The sequence below is a fragment of the Syngnathoides biaculeatus genome, chromosome 7, assembly GCF_019802595.1.
Source record: "Syngnathoides biaculeatus isolate LvHL_M chromosome 7, ASM1980259v1, whole genome shotgun sequence".
In the NCBI taxonomy this organism is placed as follows: domain Eukaryota; kingdom Metazoa; phylum Chordata; class Actinopteri; order Syngnathiformes; family Syngnathidae; genus Syngnathoides; species Syngnathoides biaculeatus.
The window spans coordinates 23370231-23382358 of NC_084646.1; the positions used below are offsets into that span (position 1 = coordinate 23370231).

Here is a 12128-nt window from a genome sequence, read left to right on the forward strand (position 1 = left end):
GTTGATATGTTAGAGAAACTTTATTATTAATATTACTATGAAGTGCATTTAGTCGCCTCATCTGGATCACTCAGTTATCACAGAAATATAGCATCCTAATGAAACTCTATTGTTTTATTGATTCCATTTAATCAATTAATCATTTAAATTCATTCAAATTACTTTTTTTTTTATCCTTTTATTTGCACAAACAAAATGATTTTGATTCAATTTCTGGTTTGGTCTGGAATGTCAGAAAGTAGGCAAAAATGTTACTGCTTACCAAAGTAAAAACAGATGTTTGCAAATGTCTTATTTTGATTCAACAAAGATAAGATAAGTTGTAGTTGTAGGTTAAAGTTCTGGGGATTTGGAGAATTTGAAGTTAAAGCTCTCTAAATGATTAAATGATCAGAATGGATATTCAAGCTGATGAAGGACAAATTTGATGTGCTAAATCCAAATATCACATTGTTTCTATACAATGCAGTCAACTTTTTGAACTAATTTTTAAATAACTTTTTATTTACATGTACAGGTATTTTCACTTTTAGGGGGTACTCCCATCTTTGTGTGTGTGTATCCATTCGTGTCAAGATGTTGAAATACAATAGTTGTAAGGTTTTTTACTTTTGGAAAACTATTCAATTTACAGTAAGCAAATTTTGTAATGTTTGATTAATCAAGTATTAGTTTTTTTTTTTTAATCTTAAAAACTTTTCATGATAATAAAAGTCAATGGATGTCACAAAAATGTAATTGCTTGAGTAAGAACTTGTGTCCCAGGTGTGCTGGAGCCTATCCTAGCTGACTTGGTGAGAAGCTGGGAACACCTTGAACTGGTTGTCAACAGCAATTAACCAGTCACATCTACAGACAGTTTAGAGTCTTCAATTAATCTACCATTCATTTTTGGAAAATGGGGGATAAGAAACAGGAGTCTTCAAAGAAAACACGCAACCACGGGGAGAACATACAAACTCTGCACAGGAAGGCCCCAGCCAGTATTCAAACACGAGCCTCTGAAGTGTGAGGTCGATGTGGAAACAATTCGTCCACTGTTCTACCCCATTTTTATCATGTATATTCTATTGTTATGATCATATGAAGCATTTTGTATGTGTCCCTGAAATTGCTGTCCACTGTCTTTAAAGGGTAACTGCCCCTTTAAGAAGCCCTATGGTGTTTTCAGTGACATTACAACCACTATTGTTTTTTTCAAGAAGCTGTAACAACAAGCGATTATATTTAAAGTTGTCTTGTAACGGCAAAAAAAAAAAAAAAAAGTGAGCCGTTGAAGGCTGTCCCCTCTGACAGTGACATGTGCCTATCCTCACATTATTTCTTTTTTTTTTTGGTTGAAATGGGGGAGAAAGTCTTGAAGTCACCCACGGTGGTATTGACACTGATCACCCTCAGGCAAGCATACTTACTTCTCTTGTTTGATGGACTTGATACGTTCCACCAGGTTCTTCTCAGCCTCCGAATCTGAGTCCAGAGGCTCATTCTCAGGGACCGCTTTGAGGTCTGAACCGACCTTTTCATGCACCTGTCAAAGCAACGCTGCACAATTATGACCCAATCACTATATCAATGGCCACACATCTATTCACTACAGTGGAACCTCTAAAGTCAAATTTCAGCTCAGTGAGCATCTATGGCGAGGGTGTGAAAACTTTGGACTGCAACATACAATCACGCCCACCTAGCCTGCAAACTATAATCCCACCCATCGAGCATTTAGATCATCAAAAGTCCTGTAATGTTACATTAATCGTCTAATTTCGAGGAAATGTATTTTGTCTATCATGCAAATGTAGCTAAAATTTCATAAAAAATATTTTAAAAATTCTCAACACAACAGAAATGAAATAAATTAGCGTCAAAGTGCACATTTTCTTTGCAATCCGAATGCCTCCCATGTCTGACAACCCCAGTACAGAAATGGCTTCCTACACAGACAATCATACCCGCGAGTGGGATCTAGAGAAGATAGACAGCAGTGATGATGTTTTTTTATTGAATGTGAGAATGCTACTGGCTTCTTGTGCATACATAAGAGATCACACAGGTTTCCGAAAGCAATGAGTGTTTATTGAACCCTAAGGACATGCAAGACAGTGAGCGGCTACACATAGACTGTTGCAGGTAAATAACTAGAACATAAATAAGGGACCCAACCCATAACACCGAGGAGAGGTGCATGCCCCTACTCAGCATAGTGACAACCCACCAATAATCTACACAATTCTCTGTGGAAGAGATAGGAACTCAAGGGGAGGAATTTTCCTATTCTTCCTATGTTAGAAAAACATCCCATGCAAGTGTATTTCACCCATAAATGTTCAGAGTTGAAGAATGCAACACAAGGACAGTATTCGGCGAGACCTGACGAAGTTGATGTGGAACTTCGCACCCAAAACACAGACTGGTAGGTGCCTCAAGAAATCTATGTACACTTTGTTGACGAAAAAATCTAATTCAAACACGTTTAAACGTCTGATGCTGCTTGCACACAACAGTGAGTTGTTTGTTGTTGTTGTATTAGCGACTGAGTTGGCGTAAAACAAAAATCGAACCTTCGGTATCGTTCTGCATTTAAAGATTTGGCCCGTATTTTAAATAATGCCCCTGACAGTTGAGAGCACACACCGCCACCGTCAAATTTCAGGAAGACCTAAGCGTCAACAGTACAATAACTTTATACAGTGTCCAAATTTCGTCACCTCCTAAACATCACTTGGATACGGATATTAGCTGCCATATATATCTGTATCGGTATTGTACTTACATTTAAAACAAGGTAGATACTTGTCAATACTAAACAATTGAACACGTACGTACTTACTTGCTTGCAAGCAAAGCCAAGTGAACACTGTACTGGGTTTTCAAAGCAGTCCTCTGTGAAATGCTTCTAACATATTATTCTCCACTTTGATTTGTAAGTCCAATGCGCCCGCTTTAGCTTCACAAACCTGGTCCATAACCTGCCTATCCATTCATGTTTCGGCCATTCATGACTAAGTCACCGTTTGATGCAGAACAGCCATATGCAACACACTTCCTCATTATCGTTGCTGGCTTTTTCACTCTCTGGCGAAATGTTGTCTTGCCGTGACATCCATTCCACGGAGTGCCGGAACTTGCCGAATCTAAGTGACATTTCGAACAAAATCTTGATACTGACTTTGACGATAATTTTTTTTATTTCTGTTGTGCTGAAAATTTTTTTTAATATTTTTTTAATGAAATCTTAGCTACATTTGTATGTTAGACAAGTAAAATAAATTATCTGCAGTAGATCTTTCTTTCCATAAAACTGTTAAATTAAAATGTATCATTGTATGTAATTCTTGGTTGATTGATTTATTATAAATAAAATAAACATATTTACTATTTTCATTGAATACTTTATAAATTATAATAACATTTATAAAATATATCTAAACTAGGTGCAGTCTTGCACATAGTTAAAAGGGGTACACGGTGCCAAGAAGGGCTGCAGTGTGAAAGTGGGAGTCTGTGTCGTATGAATGTAACAAGTCACTAAAAACTGATGTAGCGGACAGCTGGAAACCAAATGTTGCCAACGTAAGGCTGTTGTTAGTTGAAGTAGGGGGCAAGTGACAAGTCGTTGATATTTCCTGCAGACAAAAGGTGAATCTAAAACAAAAAAGACCCACAAGGCTGTGTTCGCTCCACTGAGAGATTTTCAATGTTTGCTACACTGTTGTCATAGTGAATTATGAGAAACTGGCAAGGCTGGTGATGAAAAACACATGAAACCAAAACATGAAAAATCAGTGGAATGTTTGCCAGGATGGAAACTCACCATCCCAGGCACAACAGAACTCATGAGAAAAGAAAGTGACAAACCCCAGTAATAGGAAAAAGGTTGAAAACAAAATGGAAATTACTATAGCCATAAAGGGTTTGACTGAAGCACAGAACAGGAAACAGGGCAAAAAAAAAGATGTGCAGGGGGAGGATGATGAGACTCAACAACATTGTAGATAGAGAGGATGGGAGTAGAGGATCAGCCCCACTCCGTCCCTCCTCTAAAGATAAGGAGACACCACCTGCGAATGCATAACAGGATGATTGTATCCACCAGTGGCAACACAAACACGCAGTCAAAATGGTGCGGTGAGAAATTAGAATAAAACAATGGAAGGATTGTTAAGTCTTGAATGTGCGTAAAAACTGAAAGACACATCGGTCCTATTGCAACATTTAGCACTAACGGAAACAAAGTTAACAAAGCAGACTCCAATTTTGTGCCATATACTGACCGCACAAGGTCATCATATTGATCCCAAGTGAAAGAGAGGACCTTTTCAGCTTCAAAGACCAAAACAAAAGGACGAATGATATGATTTTCAGGCCTATGCAACTGTTGTAGAAGCTGGGTTGGAAATTACTCAGAAATAACAGCACCAAAACAAAACCGAAATTATGATCTACCCGTACCAATGAAAGTGATTGACAAGAAAGTGGAGAGACGAAAGGGACTAAGCATCCTGTGCATTGAAAAGAACACTGGGAGGAACTGCAGTGTTTGGGCTACCAAATTGCCAAAAGCAATTTGAGCAAAATGTTGTCAAAATGCTCATCACAAATTAACTCTCAAAGTGCCACACACAGCGATTGTTCTGCAAGACAAGTAGAAATCTCCCCAGGACAGATCTAAAAGACCTGCCCATTGAGGTTTCAATTCACATTTTTTGTAGATGGGTCATCACAAAAGTGACCCAACGACACAACCAACACGATAGTGTAGTAACAAAAGGAAATGTAATGACAGCTACTCATCTACCAGGTCACTATTCGTACAAGCAGCAGAATTAATTGCATTGACAGAAAATTCAAATTTCAATTGGAAATGAATTTGCAGACAGAAGAGCCAAAGAAGCAGTAAATGTTGAACATGAACTATGTCTGGCAATTCAAAAGGCACAAAATAAATATCATGACTGTGCTTAAAGACCGGACACCAAAAATGCTTTTTAGGAAAACAAAGGCACAACAACAAATGCTAATGGAATTAACTAAGGAGGTAAATATCATTTAAGAGCATGTTTTGTGTCAATTATTTCTTTAGCCATTTCTTTATTAGTTTTATTATTTGCTAGTAATGCTATTCTGTTTTCTGTGTTGTGATAACTTTAGTATCAATATGACATTGTGAGTATGAACAACATCAGTGGCTTGCCTACACTGTCACTGTGTGAGGGAATGTAAGCTTCTTCTGTTGACATATGTAAAATTGCAATTGTTCCACACTGCCTCCTGAGCGCCATCCTCAGGTTGCTTACATACACTGTTGCATGCATGCTGACAATGTAATCAGTGTGTTCAATTACACTTCAATGCACTAGTCACATAACATTTAAAGATTTTGGAACTCAGCGTGCATGTAAGGTGCTGCATTATAAGGTGAGTCGTCTATTTAGGAGGAAATTTAAGATGTTTTAAGTGCACCTTATGGTCATGAAAATATGGTTCATTATGAATAAAAGAAAAAACAGCAAAATCCGCAAGTATGCGGTACTACGAATGGGGAAGGGCATACTATAGTATCATTAACTCCAATTTACACTTATACGACAGTTAATATATGCTTTGTAACGGGAACAGTTTTTTCTTTTGAGAAAATCTGTTTAAAAATAGACAAATTGAGCTTGTTTTGTTCACAATTAGAGATTCCACTGTGTTTTAATATCAACATTCTACATAAACATGCATAATGTCAACCATATGGGACTGTGATCCAGCTCTGAAACAGAGAAGATTGTATTAGTAAAGAAAAATGGGTTGCTCAAGAGATTCATGCATCATCACATCAGTCTTACAAAGCATCTGTGAACAATTAACTTATAACCAATTAAAGCAGCCTGAACAAATTCAATGCTTAGAAAAAGACCAAGGGGAGAGTTCTATGAAGGGAAGATGTATGAAGCCAACCCACTTAATCCCACTTCCAGAGCTTTGAGGAGTAAAGTAACATGCATGATAGCTACCTCTTTTCACAAGTACACGATTGTAATTTCGTGTCCTTTTAATGAGAAAGAAAACCAACCCAGTAGTATCTTGTTCTCAAAGAATAAACAATGCTCCCATAGTACAACCAAACTAACAGAAACATGCAAACTACAAGTAGTTAGTATGGAGGAGGAAGATGAGGTGGGATAAGGTGAAACCAAATGACTAATAAAAAGAGGGTATTGCATCACCCACATCTACCATGCCGTGCACACCAGCTCCTTCTGCATGGCCCACATAGGAGTGTACTACAAGGCTACATCTGCTAGATCTACTTGACCAGGAGAACTGGATGATACATACCACCACTCCTTTGTAAGGAGCTGAGAACCTGAGAGGTAAATGCCAGTAGTGCTAAAGAAAGACAGGGAACATGGACCTTATTAAGAAAATACCCATGGAACAGTAGGATCTGGTGTTCTTTGAGAGTTAATAGCGCAGGAGAGGGTGACTCATTTTCTGAACACTGAATTAAAGAAATGCAAGTGACAACGAGATGAGGTTTTGTTCTTACCGTATTCTTTCTCTTGAGTTTGAGCTGGTTGACAGCCAGAGCCTCCGCATATTCCAGCTGCTCGATCTCCTCCATCTTTTCATTATAGCGCCTGATCTGCTCACTGATCAGCATCTCCACACATCTTTTAAAGAGAGTGAAAAGATTGTACTGTACATCTTCACAGGTGTTCGCTGCATGAACAGTATAGGTGGGGCACGCAATGTGCACAAAGAACCCAAGCGATATAGTGGTTCATTGTTGTTTCTTCTTTACTGACTGTACTTTTATGTGTTTTTGCAGTTTCTGTAAACTTTCTGGCTTCAACTGTGCATATGTGTATACACACACACACACACCACACACACACACACACACAGTTCCCTCATTATTTTTGGGCATTGCTGGCCCCCCCATGATAAACTAAAAACCCTTGTATGATATGTACTATATTTTTGCAAACATCAGACACACTTATAGATCCACTGTCAACTTAAAGATCAACTGTCATGAAATGCATGATTTTTAGCATGTTATTAATGAAAAAACAGCAGTTTGTATGGACCCATCTGTTTTTTTCCACCACAAAACATGATTTTGACATATATGGGTTTTTGTAACTCCGGCCATGAAAATCCTCTCGAGGTTTTTTGTTTTCGAGAACAAGCAGGAAGTGACTTACTTAAGCCGTCTCATTTGTTTATAAGAGTTTTACCAATTGGAACGTAGCTCGTTGTTTCTTCATGTTAGCCAAAATGCTTTCACATATTCGCACACTCGGGAGGATGTATTCGCTCTTCATACTTTTAAAAAAAGACCCAATTCGTCGTGAAAAATGGTTGCACAGATGCAAAGGATGAGAGCTTTGAGAGTTCAAAATGACAGGTAAGCGTGTGTACACAGCTCCAAAAAAAAAAAAAAAAAACAATAGTCGGGGTTGGGACGTAATCCGTAAGTAAGGGGTGCTAAACGTGTTGATGTGCGCATCGGAAGGCTTCCGTGCAGCAGCCGCTGAAGGACGGCCTCCGCAGGCCTTGTGGATCGCTGCCGGGCGTGTGGATCACCGCCGGCCTTGTCGACAATGCCGAGCTGGCCTTGTGCCCCCCCCCCCCCCCGGCCGAAGCCATGTTGACAAAGCCGGCGGGGCTCGTCGGGGCGCCGGGCATGGTGGCTCATCTCCACTGCGGAGGTGGATCAGACAGGGCGGTGGTTTGGCCGCAGTGTCGTCTTTGCTCGCGGACGGTGTTGTTTTTATAACTGCCGCGGAGGTGGATCGGATGGGGAGGCGTTTGTACACGCCTTTGTACATCGCCTCCGCGGAGGTGGATCGGGTGGGGAGGTGCTTTGGCCACATGCGGTTTGGGCATGATCCGCTAAATATGGCTTGAAATGATAGGGTAATATTGCCCCGGTCACTTCACTCGGCTGTGAGACGTTCTCTTCTTTGAAAAGAGCTTCCGTGTCTGAAGGGGCATGTCCCATAGTATGGGCCACAGTGTGTTTTCAATGGCGAATGTTCCAGTGTGACGTCACGGACAGAAGATGCAGCAAATATGGCTACCACTTGAATGTACTTGAATGAGACTTCCACAACTTTGCACATGGATGACGCTCTCTACTCATATTTATTTTTTCGTATAGACATTGAAATTATATGTATTTTTAATTACAATATCTATTTTACAATGTTTATAGGCATGACACTTGGAATTTAAAAGTCTGTGGAATAAAGCAGCACTAAAGAGGTCCATAGTGCCATGAAGCATGCTGGAAGCACCACAAAGCATGCTAGAAGGATGTAAATAGCATTTAAAGTGCATGTTTCGTGTCCATTTCTTCAATCATAGTTCTATTTGTTTTACTATTTGCTAGTCATGCTATTCTGTTTGCTGTGGTGTGAAAATTTTAGTTTTGATGTGACACTGTGAGTGTGAACATCTTGAGTAATGACCTGGCTACACTCATTGTGTGGGGCAATGAAAGCTTCTTTTGCTCAAATATGTAAAATTGTAATTTTACCTCACTGTCTCATGAGCGCCATCATATGGTAGCTTACTTACATGCTAAAACACATGCTAGCATACATGCTAAGTACTTCATTGGACTAGTTACAGAACAACATTTAGAGATTTTGGATCTTAGCATGCACATAAGGCGCGCCACTTTATAAGGTGGTGGTCTATTTAGAAGGGAGTTTAAGACTTCTAAGTGCACCATATGGTCCTGAAATTTTGGTATATTGTGGAGAAAACAAAACAACTTTGAGAGCAAAATCCCTGATAGTGCGGGGCTGCAAACGGTGAACCGCGAATGGGCAAGGGCACACTGTATGTAGTTTTTATATGGACACTTAATAGTCCAGATTTGAACCCAGTCAGTGTGGGTCTCTGACACATCTGTGGTAACTTTACCCAGGTCAAAGGACCATACTACGATTACTTAGTCCAATTCTTACCACAACTGTGGCAAGCTCAAGAGGTTCCTATTCAGAAATCCTCACTGACAACTACGAACAACGGACCGGTAAACTAATATACCAACAATAACTCTTGTGAAAGGGTCTCACAGAAGGAACTATATTACATCCTCAAACGATAACTAGGGAGTAATTCACTACTAATTCATCAATATCGAGCCATTTATTCATTATCTTAGCTGCTTATCCTCACAAGGGTTACGGGAGTGCTGGAGCCAATCCCAGGAATATTTGGGCAGGAGGCAGGGTACACCCTGAACTGGTTGTGAGCCAATCGCAGGGCACATGGAGACAGACAACTGTTGCAGTCACAATCACACCTAGGGCCAATTTAGTCTTCAATTAATGCATGTTTTTGTGATTGTGGGAGGAAACTGGAGTGCCCGGAAAAAGCCCACGCAAGCACAGGGGAAGAACATGCAAACTCCACACGGGGGGGATTTGAATCCTGGACCTCTGAACTGTGAGGCAAACGGTCTAACCAGTTGGTCACCATCAATTGACCCCTCCGTAGAAATTGCGCAATCCGCGTCACTGACCAATCAGAGGCCAGAGATCTGCATAGACCACGCCCCTTTTTTGGACCCGCAGTTTTCTCAGACAACGCTGGATGGTCCACTGTACCTTCTGTTGGCGTTTTATCGCGTATTTGGGTTCTTTAACAATAGATATGGTTAAGAGGAGTAGTCACGGACTTTATAATAGCGACGACAGGTATCCTGAAAGACTGGTTGGTGGAGTTAAAATTTTTACCCTTTCCAAAACTGAAGACCCAGTACGAAAAATGTCTTCGATGGATCAAACTTTGTGGAAGACGGCATCATCAACTGAATCCATCTAAAATCAACAGGAACAGAAGACCGGGTACGAAAAATGTCTTTGATGGATCAAACTTTGTGGAAGATCGCATGATCAACTGAATCCATCAACCGGAACAGATATGTTTGCACGAAGGTAAGCCGTATATTTGATTTTCAATACATGTCTCATATAAATGAATTAGCAGTTCTTCGCTTGCATAACATAGCTAAGTGTGAATGATTGACACACTTGATCTGTGTTGAGCCATATTTTGCGATGATCTGACTGCACAAACGTGTCCCTTTGTTCGCGGCTACGCCGCTACGGTAAACCGGACTAGCAGTCCTAAAAGCCTTCGACGTGCATCGAGACACCAAGACTGAAGGAAGGATGTTTGAGTACACTAAAGTAGTGATTGTCGTACTCGGTCGGGACTTACGTAGGTTTGGCACTAATTCAAGAATAATTATTGAGGGGAGCGCGTGACGTTACACAAAGAAAACAAGAGAAACAACTTGTAAATCAAGCCTCGCCTTCTTCTTTTCCTTCATACGGCGGTTCACAAACGGCTATACAGATACATATACAGATTCTGCACACAAGTGTGACATGTAACACGAAAATAGGAAACTGTCAATGACGAATTCGTCTTTGGGTTATAATATATTATATTATGTGGCTTCTCGGTCTTCCTCTGACTCTGGAAAGATCTCGAGCTAATATCAATGGTTTCTCCGTCGATATGCATGTAAATACCCCTCGCTGAAATACTTGAAGCCCTGCTGTATGGTTTTCAACGATATTTCACTGTTAGCTAAGAATGCGAGTGAGAAATCAGCCAGTAAATCGGACAGTTTCGCTCTATTCTTTTCTTGATGCGCCGCCCTTTTTGCTAATTGTTTGTCTGACGTAGGCGCACGTGGCGTGACTTCACTTCAGGAGGCGTGGTTAAATGCCCTGTACGGAGGGGTCAATTACAAAAGTATCCCTGTGATAAATGGGATATGCTGTATTGCATTCTTACGTGGTGGTTTTGGCAACATCTCTCATGCTAAGAAGTGGGTCAGCACCATCGGGGCAGCGCAAGATGCACGGAGCGAACACAATGGCTAAGGAGTTGGGAGACATTCGGTTGTGAGCCTCCTCTTTACAGACCCTGCAAGGAAATGTTGAAAAATAACATACAAATTACTTTCAAATCTTTACTTTAAGACAATGAGGAAAACAGATGCCAATTTGGACCTGACGAGGTGAAAGACAAGCCTCTCCAGTGTGTTGAAGTTTGCTATTGGAAGCTCCTCCAGCACTTTGTAGATGGCATAGAGCTGCTCCTGCTTCTCTGGTAGCTCTGAATACATATAAAGCAATACAGTAAAAATAATTCTGGTTTAAACATAGCTAAAGAATGACATCTCAGCTTTTTGGTGAGGTGATTTAAATGAGATATCATTTTCCGTAGGTGTATATTGTCACATTTTGAGTGCAGGCTCTGAAATGAAAGTTGGAAGATACAATGTGTGTACTACTAATACCTGTAAGTTACAGTATAACAAATTCTCTTATTAGCAATGACAAAGCACCCTCATATTTTTGCTTCTCTTCCAGTGAGGCATGCCGAATATGGCACGCAAGAGAATATACTATGAGCTGTCTTACAATCTAAAAATAACTAAAACCTCTGAGGAACTGTTTTATAAGGCCCATACACATTTACCCACAAATAAACAATTGTTCCATCATTATCTTTTTGCATAAATTTAGTATGGCCCTGGAGGACTGTAACGGTATGGAAAGGGTTGCACTCAAGTAAGTATGGTAAAAAACAAAATAAATAGTGGCAATCCTCACCTACTGCATGCAGGAACTCATTATAATGTGTCAAGGTCATGAGTGGGTCAGGCAGCTCTCTCAGCCATTGCTTCACCAGCCCTGTAACTGTGTGGATGGGGTAGTCTTCAAGGCACACAAGGTGGGGGTCTAGAGGAAAAAAAAAAAGCTGTGTCAATGTACTAATTGCTATATAGCATTTGCATGGAAAATGAAAGTACAATACTGTACCAGTTTCCAATCGCTGGTGTAGCTCTTTCATGCGGTTGGCTGAGCCAGACTTGCGGTAGATGCCCTCAGTGTAGAGGCCCTGCATCTCCACGTGCTCCAGCATCATCTCCAGGACCATGGGGACTGGGTTTTTCTCACTCACCAGGTGACCCACACGCACACCAAAGTGCTGACCACCAAACTCTTCGTCACTCTGTTGGATTCCCATTTGGTCGAACAGTTCCACTTCAGATCACGGGTTTTGATAAAAAGGATATCCCTAATCAAAGGTTTAAAACA

The 12128-nt window shown here is 40.5% G+C and overlaps 1 protein-coding gene across 6 annotated transcripts in view; it reads right to left on the reverse strand.

Moving 5' to 3' along the window:
• The window catches only part of si:zfos-588f8.1, an 84676-nt gene that overhangs the window by 2187 nt on the left and 70361 nt on the right, over window positions 1-12128 (reverse strand). For 4 of the 6 annotated variants that reach the window (XM_061826342.1, XM_061826343.1, XM_061826340.1 and 1 more), the window contains 7 exons: window positions 11850-12042; window positions 11640-11768; window positions 11034-11139; window positions 10816-10947; window positions 6536-6659; window positions 6325-6375; window positions 1413-1528 (listed from right to left, as the gene is read on the reverse strand). In XM_061826342.1, coding sequence (XP_061682326.1) covers window positions 1413-1528; window positions 6325-6375; window positions 6536-6659; window positions 10816-10947; window positions 11034-11139; window positions 11640-11768; window positions 11850-12042 — 851 coding nt within the window. The remainder of the gene's footprint in view (window positions 1-1412; window positions 1529-6324; window positions 6376-6535; window positions 6660-10815; window positions 10948-11033; window positions 11140-11639; window positions 11769-11849; window positions 12043-12128) is intronic. The other 2 variants (XM_061826341.1, XM_061826345.1) reach the window with 1 other exon arrangement.